Below are 20,505 nucleotides of genomic sequence, written 5' to 3'. Positions count from 1 at the left end.
CTCATTAGTGTCTTGTTTTGCTGAAGGACCACACTGAGAAGGGATTTAAGTTTGAATGACCAAAGTTCCCACTTCCTCAGCTGGGCTGCTGGTTAAATTTTGTTTCCATAGCCATGACTCTGCCTTCATTCCTGTTCTGGTTGCCAAATTTGGGGGGGGGGGGGGGAGAAGCAGATTAGCTTAGCTTTGGTGCTTCCAGTGGCTGATACAGGGCAGCCATTGCAGTGCCTTCAAATGTTGTGGATTGCATTTTCTGTTGTTCCCAGCCAGGGTAGCCAGTTGTCAGAAATAAGGGAAGTAGTTCACAGCATATGGAGAGCACCATGTTGGTTACTTCTGAAGTATCTGGAACACATGTGTTGGTTGCCCTTGCGACAAATAGAGAATGTGTTGACCTAAGTTTTAGATATTATTTGCCTATTGCTTCTGAATTATGAGTAGCTGCAGGAAGATTGAGGGCAGGGTTGGTGGGAGTGGGTTGGGGACAGTCAGTTGAGAAGCTGCTTAAGGAAGGTATAGCTAATAGCTGAGGTTCTTTTGGAGTATGGCAGTAAGCACTATCTGAATAGAACTAGAAGAAATAATCAGATAATCAATCTTCAGGTGAATGTAGGAGAAGCAAAGATAAGGATGCTGACAAAGAGGATGAATTGGGCAATGTGCAGGGAGGCAAGTAGCAGCAAAGATGAAAAATAGGAACATGGCTTAGGCCAAGAGGAAGCAGCGTAAGTGAACCAAGTAACCTTTTGCTCAGGAAGGGTATTATAGGCTGTCCTGGAGGTCAGCAAGGGTCAGTAAGTTGCTTTGGAGGCACAGCCACACAAAGCAGCAATCCCTTGCTATATTTAGGCCGCCGTCAGAGCATAGCAGTGGAACCCACCGGCGGAAGCCTTTGTGTAGCTGGCAATCAATCCACATATATAACTGTTTATTGCATCAGTGAAAATCAAGAATCCAAACTCTTCTGATGCTATACAAACTGCCTTGAAAGAGAGGTCTTGTACTATTTTATGTAATAGAAGGAAGAGTACAAACTCCAGGGCTCACAGGTACAATATTTTTTTATTGTAGCTCTACATGCTTTGGTGTGGAATGCTCCTTCTTCAGGAGCTATGATCAAAGATCACAGACAACACCAGTACAGTAGTTCTTTAAATGTGATTTACCAGCTTGAAAAAGTGGCAAAGCAAAAGACTATTTCTGATCATATCTGTACTGAACCTCTGCAATGTATCACAAAGCTAATCCTGCTACTATTTGTAAAAGACATTCCAGAACAGGTATACTAAAAGTATACTTTTTCCTGCACCTTGTTATAATTTGCCTAGCAGGATTTCCTGTAGCATTCTCAAGCACTTGTTGTCCTGTGAATGGAAATAATGAATAAACTGCAACCCTTCTATTGGACTACTACCATACTCTGAAAATGTTTGCCTCCCATTATGTGCTAAGAGCTAGTGACTGGCCTGCTTCATAATGGGAAATCTGCAGGAGATAATTTCTTTAGCTTGTGACAGCTCAAATGTTCTTTTTAAAAATGTTCATTTACATCTTAATCATTTCATATTGGGGACATTAGAGAGTGCCATTATAATTTATGCAGTCTTTCCCCTCAGATGCATTGTGAAGGTTAAATGTAAAGCTTCCTGGCAGCCAGCTGGCAAGCGTGGGTATCTATATAATAGCTTCATGGGAATTGGCTTTCAGGAAATGTTTCCATTTGTTATTACATGTGAAGTATAATAGCAGTGTTCCCGATCTCCTGCGTGTATCCTGAATACCTGCAGAGGGTAAGACCTTCTTGCTAAGTTTATTCTTTGGCGTGCTGTTTTTGTGGAGATGTACATATTTAGCAAACAAGACAGTAATTTGTTTCTGAAACTTCAGCTATGTGCACGAGGATGAATCACATAAACATAAATAAGTAGTCTACAGTGAGATGTAAGCAAATAAAACTTCTTTAAGGGAACGGATGCATTCAGAATCAGAATACAGCTGGTTTACTTTTGTCACCAGTACACCATTTGAATATTCTGTATTTGTGCGATGTTCTTTAAAAATGGTTTGGCCCATTTAAAATTGAACTGGGCATTTGCCTGAAATCTTAGACTTTGCACAGTGCAGAACGTTGATTGACAACAAACAAGTACTCTTGGATGAAGCAGATTACCATCTTGGTCCCAGTTTGTTTAAAATTTATCTGAAGACATTGGGAGGGGTCATTTGGAGATTTGGGGTGAGGTGTCATCAGTATGCTGATGATGCCCAGCTCTGCTTCTCTGTAACACCTAAATCAGGAAAAGCTGTGCAAATCCTGGACTTGTTCTTGGACTTGGTGGTGGGCTGAATGAGGGCCAGTTTACTCTGAATCCAGGCAAGACATGGTGGGTGGTTCCCAAGTTCTGGACTTTGGATGGGGTCATGCTCCCCATGAAGAAGCAGGTACATGGTCTTGGAGTGTGCCTAGATTCATCTTTGTCACTAGAAGCCCAAGTGACCTCAAGTTTTCAAAAAACAAACAAACAAACTTGCTGATTGAAAATATCCTATCAATAAACTATTTTTTGCTTTCATTTTGTAGTGCTGATGCCATGACCATTATTCAACCATTCTAAAGATGGATTACTGTTACTGATGGGAAGAAGTCCAATATGAGTGGAAATGATGTTGGAGGAAGAAGACGCTTTGAGGACAGCGAACACACACTACACATATACCCTGGGAACATTGCTGAAGGGACCATCTATTGTCCTGTTATTGCACGAAAAACTTCCACAGCTGCTGAGGTGATAGACTCTCTCATTAACAAACTTCAACTGGACAAAACAAAATGCTACGTTTTGGCAGAAGTGAAGGAATTTGGTGGGGAAGAATGGATCCTCAACCCCACAGACTGCCCTGTCCAGCGCATGATGTTGTGGCCCCGAATGGCCCTAGAGAACCGTTTGAGTGGAGAGGACTATCGCTTTCTTCTAAGGGAAAAGAACCTAGATGGGTCAATACATTATGCCAGTCTCCAGTCCTGGTTGCAGGTGACAGAAGAGCGGCGCAGGATGATGGAACGTGGCTTCCTTCCTCAACCGCAGTACAAAGACTATGATGATTTATGTGCTTTGCCAGACTTGAATGAGAGAACTCTCCTAGAAAACCTTAGAAATCGTTTTAAACAGGAGAAAATTTACACATACGTTGGGAGCATACTAATAGTAATAAATCCATTCAAATTTCTCCCTATTTACAACCCTAAGTATGTCAAAATGTATGATAACCATCAGCTTGGAAAGCTGGAGCCCCACATTTATGCAGTAGCTGATGTAGCATACCATGCTATGCTTCAGCGTCGGAAGAACCAGTGTATAGTCATTTCTGGAGAAAGTGGGTCTGGGAAAACACAGAGCACAAATTTCTTGATTCATCACCTCACTGCTCTTAGCCAAAAAGGATTTGCTAGTGGAGTAGAACAAATAATTCTTGGAGCTGGACCAGTACTTGAGGTAAGATGAAAGTCTTGCTGCAGCTTATAATATAGCTTCCCACCCCATCATTCATAGTGTGTTATAAAGTATTTATGTCTTATGATTACCATTCTGTCCTGGAGCCTGGAGCCATTCACCCCCAACTGATAGCGATATGCAAGGCTCTTCTGCTTTTGTAACTTTTCTGTGAAGACATGTGGAAAACATTACCTTGGAATTTTAAATCCATATGGATTTTTTACACCAAAGAACTATGAACAGGATCTGGCAGTCATGCTTTATCCTACTCACAAATCTTTTCTGGAAAACCCTTATGGACTATGTTGTATTATAATGTCTTCCATGTATATTCGTCATATGTATTCATCATGTGTATTTGTCACTGAGAATCATGGCATTCCAAAACATAGTGTTGGAATTGGCTGAGTTTGTGGTACGTGTCCTGAAAAATGAGACTTCTGAACTTAAATTTGTTAGAAATAACTAATGGGTTTTTTTCTCCGAATACCTTAGGTAATTATATAAACTTAATTCTAAAAGGTCAGAAGTGAAGCACTGATATTACTGCAAATGGGTTTGCAGTTCCTGTTGTTAGTGTTTTAACAAAGGGAAAACTTAATATTAGGAGGAGAGTGTGAGAAGTGGGCAATAATTCCACCATACGCTTATTCCTGGATCAGTTCCAGTTGCTCCTTCTCCTGCTTCTTTGTAAAGAGGAATGAAAGGTTTTGTTTGTTTAAGAGATTTCTTACCTACCCTTCACCATCAGGCAACTTACAATAATATCATCATACAGTATTAAAAGTCAATAAAACAAACCAAAGAATTTGCATCAGACAACAGAGGTGGCCTCATAACAATCACACAAGTCTTACTTTTCAAAGGCCCAGGTACAGAGGTGCATCTGAAAACCATATAATAAAAATATTTAACACACCTTTATGGGGAGGGAGTTCCACATTTTTGAGAGCTGCCACAGAGAGTTTTTAAAGTATAAATGTTTTAAATGAATATATTGCATGTTATGCATGCTGCAATCTGATTTGGGAACTCTAGTAAAAAAAACCAGGACACAAATCTAGTAAGTAGCAAATCTTGCTTCCTCTGCTTCCAGACTTTGGGAAGGAGATGGGGTGGTGGTGGTTCTAGGTCTAGGACCTTGCCAGAGCTTCATGCCTCCTTCCCAAAGCCTGGCTCCTTGTTTACCTGGCTTAAACCGGCACCACAAGGGCTGGGGGAGGACATCAGCAGTGTTCGAAATTAGACAGGCACATTTTGCATCTGACTATCAGCCACTTGCAACCAAGGGAAGATGCTTGGGTGCCATGATGGCACCTGGCATCTCCATCTGGTGGTGCATTGACTGTTTTAACACACTAATACCAGATCCTGTAGAATTCTAGCAGTTATATTTTATCTGCACAGTCAGAATGAATTTCAGGAATCAAAATGTGCTTTCTGTGCAGCCTGAGCAGAAGCAGTGAACAACGTTATAGTTAATTATTGTAGCTTGTCTTCACTTACCCACCCCACTGCCTTGCTCACATTTGTGAAGAATATTCCTACGTTATGAATGGTCCATGTCACCATTAAGAAAAAGAGGTAGGAATAGGCCAATATATATGTGGACTGTCCTTGGATAAAGTGATTTTTCTTCTTTAAGTTCTCAAAGTTCTTAACCAAACTCAAGGTTATCATCTGAACTAGCCAGATGTTTAACTGATAATCACAATCAGTGTTCAAAACTGCCATTGTTCTAGGCACATTTTGCAACCAAGAATTTCATTAGGGCGAGCAGTTTCTGAAATCTGAGTGCAGTATTTCAGATTTAAACTGCAGAGTGGAAGGAAAGGAGGACCTTTTTCTGCCTCCCCACTTCTGGCTACTCTCTGAAAACTGGAGAAGAGACCCTTTTAAGAATATTAGGGGGATGGGCAGGGGAAGGACTAGACCATGTGAAAAATGAACATAATATTTTAGCTGCAGTTCATTCATTTTCAGCTTTGTATTCTTGTTATTAAAAAGTGTGTTTAGACATTCCATTGTTGTTCGCATAACCTAGGTTTAAGGTGCCATTCAGCTCCTAGCTTTCATATCTCAGTTCCTAACACCGATTACAGTCAGTCCATACCGTATTTTTTGCTCTATAAGACTCACTTTTTCCCTCCTAAAAAGTAAGGAGAAATGTGTGTGCGTCTTATGGAGCTAATGCAGGCTGTGCAGTTATCCCAGAAGCCAGAACAGCAAGAGGGATTGCTGCTTTCACTGCGCAGCGATCCCTCTTGCTGTTCTGGCTTCTGAGATTCAGAGTATTTTTTTTCTTGTTTTCCTCCTCCAAAAACTAGGTGCGTCTTGTGGTCTGGTGCGTCTTATAGAGCGAAAAATACGGTAATTTGACAAATAAGATTTTAGAGCCATCTTGCCCAACTAGACATTCTGTTTTGGCCACTGTAACCTTGGCTTAAGGATCCATTTGGCTCCTAGCTTTTATATACCTGAGTTTCTAACAGTGGCAAATGTTGATGTTGCATAGGATGGCATGTAGAACGTAAAACATACTCTGAACTTTCCCTCCATTGGGAATATATTTTAGTTTATTACTACTGGAAGTCAGTTAAGGTGCATTACACTGCCACAGTGATATTCACCAGGAAATTGCCAAGAGCTGCTTTGGATCTTGGAAATGTTTGGAAGTCTGAAGGTGTGATAGCTCAAAAAATGTATTTTTAAGCAAAATTCCTCTGACATCTGCTCTTCGTTATTTTCCTCCCTTATACTCAATCAGAACTGAGAGTGAACCTCTCCTTTCTTCACTTCCACTCTCCCCTTCCCCCATTCATGTCAGCAATTTTCCTACCCAGCCCTAGTCACACTTGCCAAGTATTTTGTTGCTCTTACCCTCCTCTGTTTCTAGCCTGCTGTTTTGCCCCATGCCCATTCCCCCCCCCCCCCTGTTGTGATCCTCCCTTAATCTGGGTCTCAGCTACTAGTTTTCTTTACGAAGTCCTGTTTCACAGCCCTCTTCCTCACATTTTAGAATGAAATTACTTTTGGTGGGACTTTCCCTTTCTGTCATCCAAGCTCCAGCTGTGCTGCTTCCTAGCTAGTTTGCTTGACAGTGCTCTGATTCAGCATCTCATGCTTTCCCATTTGTCTAGGGATTTAGGGAATTCTTTGTGCTATCAAAATAATATGAAAATGCAGTGTCTGGTAGGTAGCATCTGTTTCAGTCAGTTCCAGCTATTTATGGAGAAGCAATGGACTTTCTTCAATGCTCTTTTATATTTAGATTGATTAAACCAAGTGTCTAAAAGAAGAAAACACTCATTTATTCTTTGGTAAAACAATAAGCATTCAATAAGCAATCATTGTGACAACTGGCATTTGAAATCTGCCAAAGACAATAAACTCTTCTCTGAGAAGACTCATTCTTTCTCTACATGAATCAACTGGATTAACATATGAAATTCCCTGAGCTGTATACGTATAGTGACAAAGCTAATATTCATTCCACTAATTAAAGATACTCAGAATTTCTCAGAAACCTATTAACTACTCAAGAGCCAGTGGTGATCAACTGTGATTTGCGGTGTCTGATATTTTGAGGGCGATTTCATATGCTGTTTCTTCCTGTCCATGTTTTATGTGCATACATTTCTTTTCTTCTCAACAGCACCCGAGACAACGTATACTATTAAAAATGACAACTAAATGACAACAGTGGTCATACTAATGCATGTGGGATAGGGAATGATTATTATACAACAATAACATCAGCAGTGAGCTAAACATAAATTCAGCAGCAGTTTATGCAGCTATAAGCACTAGGAGCAGCAATGGAGCCAATCTAACTACAAGTATGATACTGTCTGCAATGTAGAATCTCCATCAACAGTCAGTCAAAGCCCTTTACTGTAAGAATGTATTGTATTGGCATGTGGACAGAATGCTGCCAGATAGGTTTCTTTTGAAGATTCAAAAATGACAATTCATACATTTACAGTGACCAGAATGGTTATTTGCTCAAAATGGGAATATTTCATGCCACTGTCTATTGGTTGCTGGTTAAAGGTTGGGAAGTGGCGTATGGTGAAACTAACTTTGTTAAAAATAGAGAAGGCAAACAAAGAAAAAATAAAAATTATTGGAATAATAAAGTGCAATATCAGATTAATCATTCTCTTTACTTTGAGACGTGTAGATGTTGCTGCTACAGTACAGCATATATTTTTGTTTGTAGGATTTCTTTTCTGCCCTTCCCTATAAGGTCACAGGGCAGGTTATGACAAAGCAATGGATACAATTTTGAAATCAACACTTAATAGCACATCAAATATGCCATTTTAGACAGAGAATAGAACAACTTCTGCTTAAGCAGTCCAAGAACTCTAGCTGGATTGTTTCCCACAACTGTAGTGACAGCAACCCATGCTCAGGAGCACCAAGTGGCCACTCAGTTTTATGTGGCTTCCTGTGGCAGAGTTGATCTGACTCCAGTACAGAATGATACAGCTTGAGGAACTATAATTCAAATAGTGTCCCAAGTGTTTGTTCCTTGGTATAAGGCAAGTAGCGGGGGAGAGGGATCATGTGCCTCTTCCATGCCATTTCTTGGTATTCCCACTAGGATTTTCTATTGCTCAGACCAGTTGAGCATAAAGGTGCTTAGATGTGTCTAACTCTCTTCTCTCACTCCTTAATTTCTCCATATTCCTTTAATCAAGGTTCTTTGATGTTCAGTCCATCTTCTCTCAGCTCTAATTAACAACCAAGAATATTATTATGAGCCAGCCTTGCAAGCACAAGGCATAATATATACATGTGTAGATAAGAGAAAACGTGGAAAAATAATGACCGATGTTCTTTAGTGCTATTGTATCATGAGTAAGATATTCTCTGACTTTCCATAAGATTTGAAACTTGTTTTAAAAGCTTTGAACTGTACATTATACTTTTTAAAATTATCCTCATTCTAAATATTTCTCTGGATAATCTGCTTGTGTTGTTGATTCCATTATATTTGAAGTTCTAGCCAGTGTGCCTATCAAAAGTGATAACAACAAATGGATTAAAGCTGGGTCTGCTGACTACAGCTGTATTTGTGTTCTGGGGTCTCTTTTATGTTATCATTCCAAACCTTTAAGAGGAAATATCTTTTATGTCAGGCATGTTGTCACTTGTCATCTTTTTACAGCGGAGTTGCATTTTCTATATAAATTTCTAGGGGTGGAGAGAAGAGGTGCTTAGTAAACATCTATTTAATGAGCATGTTACTGTTGCCAAATTAAACTCTGTCTTGGTATTTTGGTTTTAGATATGCTGGCTTGGATTTTAGCTTACATCTACCACATTCAACAAATAGAAGTTAATAAGAACTTTTTATATCCTATCCAACTGTAATCATGCTGCTTAGGGTGGTTTTTAACCATTTAATATTATTACTAAAGTAATAAAGAACCATACCACAAAATAATAATGGTATCAAACCTAAATGTTTGATCTATTTTCTCAACCCATGGGGTGCCCTGGTGTTGCACCCTATAATAATGTAGTATCTTTTGAGTGGAAAGTTCATAACAAGAAGTCACCATTTTCCTACTGCAGTTAAGTACAGTACACAAATCTCTAGGATATCAGATGTGCTGCCATCTAGAAGATTTTTATATTATAATCTCATTTTGATGCTTTTAAAATATTGCTTGGGTTTCCATTCACTGCCAAATACATGCACCCATATAGAACTACACAGTCTTCTATTCATATGGCACATACTCGTGATAGAATCAGTTGGTGTGAGATCAGTTGCTATTGCTGTAAGAGTAGCCTTAGTAAAATTTGGGTTGGCATGCTTTCTGATTCTTGCCTGCATACTGTACAATATAGAGTTTTTACAGTTAGCATTTTTACAGCTGCTGTCCTTGGTACCTCAATCTGAGGAGCTGGCATTGTTAGGCACTGAGTGACGCAAGGCATGCTTTTTGAAAAATTCAGACAATTATAAATCTATTGTAGTATGTGGCCCCTGGTCTGCTGGGATGCCAACTGGCAATGGAAGCATCCTGATCAAATAACAGAGGGCATTTTGCTAAAGAGAAGCAATGGAAACAAAAGTTTTAAACTAATTGGTTGCAAAGGTAGTATTTGATTTCCAGTTTCATTAGGAATAGCCACTAGGATATTTGAAGATACATGACTTGAGTATTGTTCATAACATTCAGTAGCTTATGTGGATAAATTTAGACTTATGGCTTATATACGAGAAAACAGACTCAAACAGTGGTGATGACTGCCTTCTGGAATGCCCCCCCCCAAATTATCTGAGAGCTGCTGACTGTTGAGTGCTTCCCTTGTTTTTTATCTAGGCTTTCCCTGTACTGTACATTTCTGCTGTGTTATCTGTGATGTTGGTTTCTGTTTTAAATTGTTTTGGTATTTATTTTACCTTTACTGGTTTGAGTTCATTTAATGCAAGCTGTTTAGAGATATTATTAAATAAATAAATAAATAAATGGACTTCAAATAATCTACAACCAAGGTTTTAGTCTGGTATATAAATCCAGTCACAAACCTTGTCAATTTGCAGGCATGAATTTAACAAACTTAAAAACCACTTGTTCATTAGCTTGCTATAACAGTAAAATCCTCTTTGCACTGTGTTTCACCCTGTACAATTCAAAACCAGATGCGTACTGGAATCTTTATGGACAACCAGTAAGCATGCTAGTAAGCAAAATACTGAATTCTGGAAAAGTGAATATTTTACTCTTTAAATTTCAATAAATAACTGACAAAATGAGAAAACTCTGTGGGCGGCAGTAATTTTATTCCTATGCAATATTGAACTGAAGGGTGAATTACATAGAACTGTAGACTCAGATTAAATGATTCTCCCACAGCCTACTGTTTTAAGCACTGATTTTTTTGGGGGGGGGCAGATGTACTTATGAGTGCAATTTAAGTTATTAGAATAAAAAATGTATGTGCTGCCTTTCTACCAAAGAATGAAAGTTTAAAATTAGTATTATCTGAATTCTTGTATTATTATTTTTAATTTCCCCCCCTCTAATTTTATACTGGAAGCCACATATTAAAAGCAAGTCTAGGATGTGCAAATTGTTGAGCCATTTCTCAGTTCTTTTATATCTCTTTATTCGGCAGGCATTTGGGAATGCAAAGACAGCACACAATAACAACTCAAGTCGCTTTGGCAAGTTTATCCAAGTGAATTATCAGGAGACTGGCACTGTCCGTGGGTAAGTAGCAATGAGCAGTGACTTAAGGAACTTTAAGCATGAATGGGTTGCAGCTGTTGGTATTTGTAGATGCCTGATGGGAATGTTAAACATTCCATGTAAATCTATTCCCAGTTACTTGTCTGTGCCATATAGGACAAATAATTGACTTGACACAGGTATATTCTGTTAAGGAAGCTTTAACTTCCCACATTCTTTTAACTATAACACTGTTACTGTATAATCACAAGGGAGTTACAAATGCTAAATCTTTAAAACTTGAATTCGCTTTATTTACTGATATAAGAAATTGCTGAACAAAGTCTGTTGTCCACTTAGGAATCGGCACAAATCTTTGTCTGAACTTCAGAGGGATTTGGCTCAGGCTTGGAGTGCACATATCGTCCACAACTGGTGCAAATATTTTGCTAAGTCAGCTTGAATTTTATGAAAGCAAAAGGAGCACCAATTTAAGAGATTTGCACTTAAACCAGAGACCAAATTGCTCTGGATTGTTTCCATTCTTGCTTTTAATAAACAATTTGAATCCAGTCTATTAATGTGAGAATTGAAGTCTGTTCTAAGCTACAGCTGTTGTACTCTATATTCTAATGTCTCATGTCCTGTGTTTGCCTGACTTGGAGCCCTATCAGTCTGTAAAGTCTGAGAATTGTTGAAGCTAGAGAAGGCTTCCGTAGCAGCCCGACGCATCCTATTATTTTGGGACTGTAGATTTTCAGTTTCTGAATGGCTTTGTCCAGTCTGATGTATGTGCTGCAGTTGAGCTATTTGGAATCTTTTAGTTCCGTTTAATTAAGCCCTGCTTTCTTGACTAAGGCTATAAAAGGAAGGGCAGAGTTTCCTCTTGTCTCAGTTCTTCCTTGTTTAAAGTGTGGTGTCGCTTTTCCTTGTCAGTGATTGCCCAGTAAAGAGTCATGCTATCAGTTTTTATAATGTATGTTAGTCTGTGATATTTTTCTTATTTGTCTGAGTAGGAAGGAATTTTAAAAGGGGCAAGATGAAAATATCCTATTTTGATGGATACACACTGTCTTGGGGAGAGTTAACTGTTCTGCTATCACATCAAGCACTATGAAATGTGTATAGTTAGGACTCCCAACTTGTATTTGTTGAGATGTGAAGATGACTCCATAGATGCTTATCTTCGGTACCATGAGAAGTTGTAGTGCCATAATTTTGACTCTTAAGGAAGTAATGAGTACCAGACCTTTTTCTTTGGTTCATAATATATTTATTGAGTTTTGCTCAATAAATAATATATTTATTGAGTTGACAAAGAAAAGCTTTTCACTGGGCTTGGGGTTTATTTAGGGTTTTTTTGAAGGGTGCTTGTATTCAAGAAACTTCTGCTTCTACCAATCCTTCTGCAAAGCACATATTTGACTCCCTCATGTCTGTTAGTCATACTAAGCAATCATGAGTATTACTTTACATATTTCCCGTTGGGTAATAAAACTACTGTTCATGAGCAACTGTTGTCAAGCAAAGAAAAGGGAAATGAATCCAAATTTTGTCATCATCCATTAAGTAACAACACACATGAGAGTGATCAACATGGTAATTCTAGTGAGTGCCAACAATCAAGTTAAGTCAGGATCTAGCTTAGTTTTGAGAGTTCCCTTACTTTTCTCATCTTGTTTTTCACTATGGATGTTTCAAAAGAATATGCTTATCGCAATTTAGCCCTTGTTTTCCAAATATCAAAATGCCAGCTTCTTAAAAATTGGATTACTTTATACAATTAAGATATTATCTCCAGTGTTAATGCAGTAACATTGATATATAGACACAGAAATATTACTGCAGAGGCTGCAAAGGTGTTTTTGTGTGTATGTACAGGATTAACCTAATACACCATCTCTCTGGTGAGAAGGTTGATTTTTGTTTTAATGGGCTGAGCAGAACAGAGGAAATTAGCAGTATAATATGAGCTTGTAGAAGACTCTTTCTGGAAATATTCTTTCCAGTTATGTGATTGTGATAAGGGAGGTGAGATAGTGTTCTGCAACAATCTGGGTTGAAGACTAGTTTATTTTGTTATTTCTGAAAGATATATTTTAAAAGACCAAGTATTTTATCACTTGGTCCCACAAATGATCTTCAGAGCACCCATTCCTGCAACTGTTTGCCCTCGTTTCTTCAACATAACACAAAAAGAGCTTTGCTTCTTGCAGCAAAACCTGCTGTCATGGTAGAAAGGAGTGCTATATTCCAGTGATCACTGCAGGCCAGTACTGTGAGGTATTATCTGTTGCTACATACATAGTTGACAATATAGTAGCATTCCTTTTCTAAAAATTGATTGTTATGTAGCCATGTTGGTACCATCCATGCAGAAGAGGGTGGTATTATCAGTTTTGAAGAAAATCCTAAGGTTTACAGAAGTACAAAAAATGGAGATAAAAACTAAAGGGAAGGGCAAAAACCGCCCAGTTGAGGACTGAGCATGCTGAGTGTTTTGTGTGGGAGGTGGTATTATAGGTGGGAGGGGTAATAGGTCACATTGGAAAATAGCATAACTGACTGGGATTTGAACAGGAGCATTTCATACTGCATTTTTGGAATGCATTCTCCAGTCTATGGGTCTGTTCAGCAGAGTTCAGGGAGATTCCGTATTATAGATACAAAACCTTTCCATTGTACTTGATGTTTCCCCCGCATGGTGTGGGGAGCAGGAAAGGGAGCAGGAGGAAAGGCCTCACCCACGGTAGAATCCTGGGAGTCAAGTAACCGAAGACACCTATGTTAAAATTGCCAAAACTGTAATAGAAGTCATGCTGAAAATCATGCTCAAGTTTATACTATATTTCATTTTCCACATCCTCACCAGCTCATCTCCCTGCCCTTTGCACAAAGATTCAATTTAGGATTTGAATGCCATTATTTCAAAGAAAAGTGAAAAGATTTTGGGCTACCATAGGTCAGGAAAAAAACGTTAAGTAAGGGAAGGACATACGAAATGTAGATAAATTTGAACGGTTTGGAAAAAATGGAGACACTTTCCTGCCACATACATTCAACACAACATGCAAATAAATTTATGAATTCTGTTACTGCAGGATATTCTTGCCCTTTGTTTTATTACCTTACTCTAGTGCTTGTGAGTTCTTTTTCTGAAGAAGGAAGGCGGAGCTGCAGCTTAACTGCTCCAGAAAGTTCATAGACAGTCAGCTAGGAAGGTTTGGTTAGAATGAAAAAAGAAAAATTTAGAATCCATTTTTCTAGAGGTTTTAGTGTGTGGTGATATCTAAATGTACCTATGACATTTTTCTTCCATGTTCAGGCTTTTCTATCAAATAGTAATATTCAGATGATTATATCCTCATCAATCTATGCAATGACCAGACCTGTTACTTTTTAAAAAGAGAAAGGTATAAAAATCAAACTATTCTCAGGCTTAACTAATAGTCTTGTTTCCTCTAGAGCGTATGTTGAAAAATATCTACTGGAAAAGTCAAGGCTTGTCTATCAGGAACATAATGAGAGGTGAGTACTGAATCTAAAGTACTGCTGGGAAGGGGGCGGGGATAAAGAAAGGTAAACCAAAATAATGATTAAAATAAAGTACAATTATAATGATTTCTAAGTTTTATATGCATGTATTTTGTGTTTTGATATATATGATGTTAGATTAATCTGTCATGATTAATACTGTCAGCAGTTCATGCCCTGGGTTTGAGTATTTGCTCATACAACACTATTCCTGTTTTGAAACTCAGGCTTAGAGGAAGAAAAAGGACGAGAGCAGCTATGAACTCATACATTTGTACAATCCCATTAAGCCATAGTTTGGATTGCTATGCCATGCAAACCAAGAAGTAAATTACCAATGGTTAGTTTTTCATCAGCTTAGCTTCCAGTTGTAGGCTTCCGGAGAGGAGTTAGTGGTCTCTTTGGTTCTCAGTGCATTTTGCTGCTATGCTGAACTTAGGCATGGTTGAACCTAGGTTTGTGATTTAGCACTCTCTAGACAAAGCATGAGCTGTAAGAAAGATTTGCCCTATGTTTTATAACTCATGGTTTATTTAGGAAGAGCTAGATGCAGTGGCGTAGCGTCGGTTGTCAGCACCCGGGGCAAGGCAAGTAATTTGCGCCCCCTAACCCGTGATTTGCGCCCCCTAACCCGTGGATTTGCGCCCCCTAACCCATGGATTTGCCCTAACCCCAGATGTTGCGCCCGGTGCGGCCCGCCCCCCCTGCACCCCCCACGCTACGCCACTGGCTAGATGAAATGTGAACCCAAGCCATGTTCTTGCTAAGCCATCATTTGATTTAGCATTACATGCAAACTGGATGTCTGTGTATTTGATTTGTCAAAAAAATAAAAATAAAATACTAGTATTATTCATACTTCCAATGATTCTTGCTAACATTTTTGTATTGATGGTGATGGGACTTTTAACACCATTTTTATTTGTTGCCAGGAACTACCATGTATTTTATTACCTTCTGGCAGGAGCAAGTGAAGAAGAGAAATCAGCATTTCATCTTAAACAGCCTGATGAATATCATTATCTTAATCAGGTGGGAATATACCAAGCAGTTTTTAACTGAATGTATATATTTGTCCCTAGAGCAATGAACCACTGTTCAGGTGCTGATGTTTTAAAACTAATTTTATTGTTACCTGTGCATGGATGTCCTAGCACAATAAATTTGTAGGTTTGGGGAATGCAACTAAGTAAGAAACAATGTTTTCAAAGCACTTTTTTTCTTGCCTTAAGTGGCCTATAGAAAATATAATGTGCTTTTTGGATTGCAGTTTTCCTAAAGAACATGGATGATTTTCTAATTAATAAACAACTAATAACATTCATCTGGAAAACCATATTATATTTCTACTGAAGAAGAGACAAATCCATTTACAAATGTTGCATGATTTTTACCATCCTTCCTGATAGCATGATCTGTTTGTACTTTAACAAATAAGGCTAACCCAAGTCCATTAATTCCAACTATGGTTAAAGAATTGAAATTATTGGGGGGGTGGGTACTACATCTTATACTAATACGCCATAGCACTTATATAACTTGTTTCCTTCAGGATGCAAGGGTAGCTGATGCAATAGAACAGAGATGGCAGAAGGGAAGAATAGTTATGGTGATGGCAGGACACTCTCTGCCAGAATTTCCCAATACAGTGTTTAAGGCTGAATCCTAAATAAATGGCTGAAAATATATAGTGTTCATACAATTGCAAAGCAACATGGATCTTCAAGCTTGAGATCATGTGGGATCATTGCAAAAGGTTTCTCTTCAAGGGTTTAGCTATTTAAAAGAAAAAAAAAACATTATTCTGACATATCCCTCTTTATATAGCAGAAGCTGGATTATTACTTCATTTTTTATGTATAGATAGTTATAAAACATCAAGAAAGATTTCACACAAGCTTGCTGTAGATTTCTTTTAGGATTTGGTTAATCATTAAAATAATATATCTGTTACTGTGGTTAACAAAATAATTTTTATTTATGTGGCGAAATGTTCCAGGTTCTGCCTTCATAAGCAGTTCTGATAAAAATGAAAATACAGTGTGGCAGTTCTAGCGCTTTGAGGACTGAATGTTCAGAAGGGCTTCCTTTGCTGAAGCTAAGTAATGTAGGTACTATTCTCCAGGTTGAGGAAATGTCTCGTTAATATGCCCAGTGTGTAACATCCTATAATGATAACAAGGAGGGAGAACTTCTGGATGTACACACTGAGCACATTAACATTGCATGACCTCAGTCTTGAGGATAGTACTAACAACACTTGAGCAAATGAAGCCCTTTTGAACATTCCATCCTCAAAAATCTAGAACTGCCTTGGAAATAGCATATTTTCATCAAAACAGCTGATTAAAAATAGAAGCCAAAATATTTTGCTACACAAGTAAAATCTGTTTTGTTAATCACAGTAGTGTGTGTGTGTGTGGTGTAGTGTATTGGGGGTTACTATGGTATGTTTGCAAAAACCCTTAAATATTGCAGATGCTTCTTGATAAAAGAAATGAGTCTGAGCAGTCATGATAGATTTGTGTGGAAGAAAAATCTTCCAGCTCACATGCAACAATAAATGCAATGTATACGACGTAGCACCCTTAGTGTTGTAAAAATTCTAAAGCATCTTAAATTGTACTCCTTTCTCCTTCTAAATTGTCACTTTGTGACAATATTCCCAGTGGCAATATGACTCATTTATTAGATCCAAACTTACTGAGCATAGCTGCAGTGTTTGGCAGCCAATAGAAGTGGATTTCTAAGTTTAATTGTAAGGTTAGATAGGCTTCTTTTGTAACATGAAAAAGTAGCATGATGTATGTGCATTCTCATATCAGATTTCATAAGGTAAGGAGAAATGGAGAAGGTGGATCCTAGCCATCATTTTCTAAAATGGGAATGCTTGTAGCTTAATGATTTTAAATAAATGCTTAACTTCCTGTCTGTAAAAGTGGGAAGAGATAGTGGCATGGGATTTGGAATGCTATTTACCCAATCTGCCTTACTTTCAGATGACAAAGAAACCCCCCAAACAGAGCTGGGATGACTGTTACTATGAGTCTGAGCCGGTCAGTACGAGTACATCCATCCATTCTGGGTTACTGGTGACAGACACTTCACTCACTCTGGCTTTGCACCAAATTGTAGGGCAAATACAAAACCATTTCCATTTGATTACTGGCAACACAATTTCTGTGTCCTCATTGGTTTGGTAGATTATTTGTGGCGGTATACTATTTTTTTATTTGTATAATTTTTGTATAGGGTTATTTTGATAGGTTTTGTTAAGTAGTTGAATGATGTTATTATGTATATGAGACACTGCAAAAAGCATAATATATACATGATGAAATTATATTCTACGAGCGAGAGAGAGAGAGTATGCAATGAAGCTTTTGCCTGGATTAAACTATTCAGGATAATTTTTGATATAGCATATTCTGGGTTTTTTAAAGCATAAATATAGTGAATATTAATTCATTAAACTAGTGTAATCTTTTCCGTTTTCATGGTCTACACCAGATTATTCTGTGGGCAATTACGGATTTTTTTTAAAAAATATCAAGCAATTTAGTTAAAGGTTCAGTAAAAGTGTCATCTGAAAGGAAGAGGTTTACTGCCATGTTTGTTTACAATGGCCAAAAAAGTGAAAGGGTCTCCCCACTCTTGTGTGAAGTCAGATTATTGTATTTAAATTGTGGGTTTTGTCTGTCTTGATATCACTCCATTTTAATCTTACCTCAGAGAGCATGGCTATTCTAATTGCATGTTAACAATTCTAACTTGGGTTTACTATTTCCCCCTTAATATCATTCAGGCAAATTTATTCTTGAGTGTTATGTTTGATTGTAAGAAGGTTCACAAATGAATTTAGGCATTTTAAATTTAGTTAATTTCTATTAGTTTTATTGCTTTATTCTTCCCCCTCAGAAAGGAAGCTGTAAGTACAAAATGGTTCAATAATGTAGCAAAAATCTTGAATATTTATTTCATGTGAATGTTTATTTTCTGTCTCTTTTACTTATTTTGATGATTTATGTACCGCTTAATTTACAGACATCTCTAAGCAGCGTAGAGGACCAATGATTTAGATTTGTCTAGTCAACAGATTATTGCAGAAAACATAGTTTGAATATTCCCCCATAGCTTGCCTGAAGCGATTATGAACACATTGGTAATAGCTTACTTAAGCAGAGTGATGTGGGATACTTGCCCATCTTGAGCAGCTGAACTTTACTTTTTGGTATGGCAGACTACACTGAATTTTTCAGACACTGATAAATTAAAGTGGCTACACTTGAGAGGTTAATACTGTGTTAGTAAATGCTGTTATTACTGCTAATCCACTCTCCAATATGTTGATGCTATTCTGCTAATATTTAATTTGCTGTTTCCACACGCCTACAAGCTGTCCCTATATAGATTTCCACTTGCCCCCTTTTCCTATCTGTACCCTACTGTCCCAGCCATTCCTGGTTAGGACTCACACTTCCTAATACACTTCTATATCCTCTCACATATTCAAAGAGCTTCCTTCTGGGACCTAGAGAACTGGGTCCTCTTTTTCACCTGTTCCCTAAGCAATCAACTCTGACATGTGTTCTTGTCACATAGAGAGGGATCTCAATCACTTTTGAGCTGCTTGCTGCTCTCTTGTAGACTCAGTGGGGGTCTGCAGAATTGTTGAGACCATAAAAACAATAACTTATGCCATATTTGGAAAATAATATTGAGGGATTACATTCTATATTTGGGAATAATAATTGTTCAAAGAGGGAGTGAAAATGAACTCTTGTTCTGGAAGCAGAATAAAATGTTTGGGTATTTGTGAACAGATGGAAGATTTTTCCTGCGGATTTGTCAAGTAATTTTATAGAACTCAAAAATCAATTTATTCATCTTTACACAAATATAATCCATGAGTGCAGACAGCAGACAACTTTGGCTTTCTATTTTAAAATGTAGATCATGCTCTCTGTAGAGAGGAACTTGATTATTTTGCAGTGATGGAGGGCCTAGGCTACATTTACTGTCCAAAGAATGAGACCAACTAAGTTAGTTCTTGGTATGAGCTTTCGTGTGCATGCACACTTCTTCAGATACACTGAAACAGAAGTATTCTGAACTTCTGTTTCAGTGTATCTGAAGAAGTGTGCATGCACACGAAAGCTCATACCAAGAACTAACTTAGTTGGTCTTTAAGGTGCTACTGGAAGGAATTTTTTTTTTTTGTTTTGACTATGGCAGACCAACACGGCTACCTATCTGTAACAAAGAATGAGGTCATTTTTTAATTCAGGAGAAGGTGCCTTTGGTGGTGGGCAGTGGTGCAGGCAGCTTTTTCTCCACTGTCTTTTGCATAGTGTTTTCATGGGTGGTTCCTTCCTTTCCTTCTTGATGCCCATCTCTTCTAATAATTGCTCCTCATATTTGGCCTCAATAGGATTGCTTCTCTGTTGAAGGGGAAGATCTGAAGCATGACTTTGAGCGTTTGCAGCTAGCTATGGAGATGGTGGGCTTCCTTCCCAAGACTCGCAAGCAGTAAGTTGATGTTCCTTATAACAGTGCATTATTAAGTCGTGGACTGGTGTTGTGAATGCTGCAGCATGTGTATTTGATTGATGCTCAGCCAACACTTTCTGAAGTTTTTACATGATTGAATGAGTTGCAGTCATAATACTGTGCATCTGTCAGGGCTTTTAGGAGCCGAAAGCCATTGAAGTCAGCCAGTGCCATTACTGTTTTAAAAATGTTAGTGTGAATAAGCTCCAACAGAACTCTGTATGAATTACTATTGCTTTGGTTATTAGCAACTTTATTTTTGTAGCCTGCTTTGGATCTCTGGGCTTGAGTAGGCTAAAAATCCCAAACACAGAACCCAATACATATTACATAGCTATACTTAGATTGCTTGCTAATTAGTTAATTGTACATGTCACTAAATCAATAGGTTGCTAAATGACCACAGAAACATTCAGAACAGATTTGCTTAATAACATTTTGTTTGTTTTCGTATCATTTGTCCCTTTATTTTTTAAATATTTATGCCTCATAGCCGGACACTGGAGAGGCCTCTCAGGAGGAAACATGGACCAATGGTATCAAATTGTATGGGAATTGGCCTTACTAGAAAAGCTAACCAATAAACTGAAAGTGACACAGGGACAAATAGAAGAGGACACCTTAACTCCAGTCTGACTCCCCTTTATCACATACACAGCCCAAGAAGACAACAAGAAGAATCCACCAACAGCATACAAATCAATCTGGCTTACCTGACCCAACAAGCCTTCCCC

General features: G+C 38.1%; 1 protein-coding gene across 1 annotated transcript in view; it reads left to right on the top strand.

The window, feature by feature from the left end:
* The window catches only part of LOC310749355 (unconventional myosin-IXa-like), a 141,481-nt gene that overhangs the window by 36,488 nt on the left and 84,488 nt on the right, over nucleotides 1-20,505 (top strand). Inside the window, 6 exon segments of the mRNA XM_083586090.1 lie at nucleotides 2,582-3,494; nucleotides 10,635-10,729; nucleotides 14,153-14,215; nucleotides 15,154-15,253; nucleotides 17,221-17,277; nucleotides 19,653-19,750. Coding sequence (XP_083442216.1) covers nucleotides 2,652-3,494; nucleotides 10,635-10,729; nucleotides 14,153-14,215; nucleotides 15,154-15,253; nucleotides 17,221-17,277; nucleotides 19,653-19,750 — 1,256 coding nt within the window. The 5' untranslated portion in view covers nucleotides 2,582-2,651.

This window comes from Podarcis filfolensis (assembly GCF_964270895.1).
Source record: "Podarcis filfolensis genome assembly, chromosome: 14".
Taxonomy (NCBI): domain Eukaryota; kingdom Metazoa; phylum Chordata; class Lepidosauria; order Squamata; family Lacertidae; genus Podarcis; species Podarcis filfolensis.
This window is presented reverse-complemented; position numbering and strand designations above follow the sequence as displayed.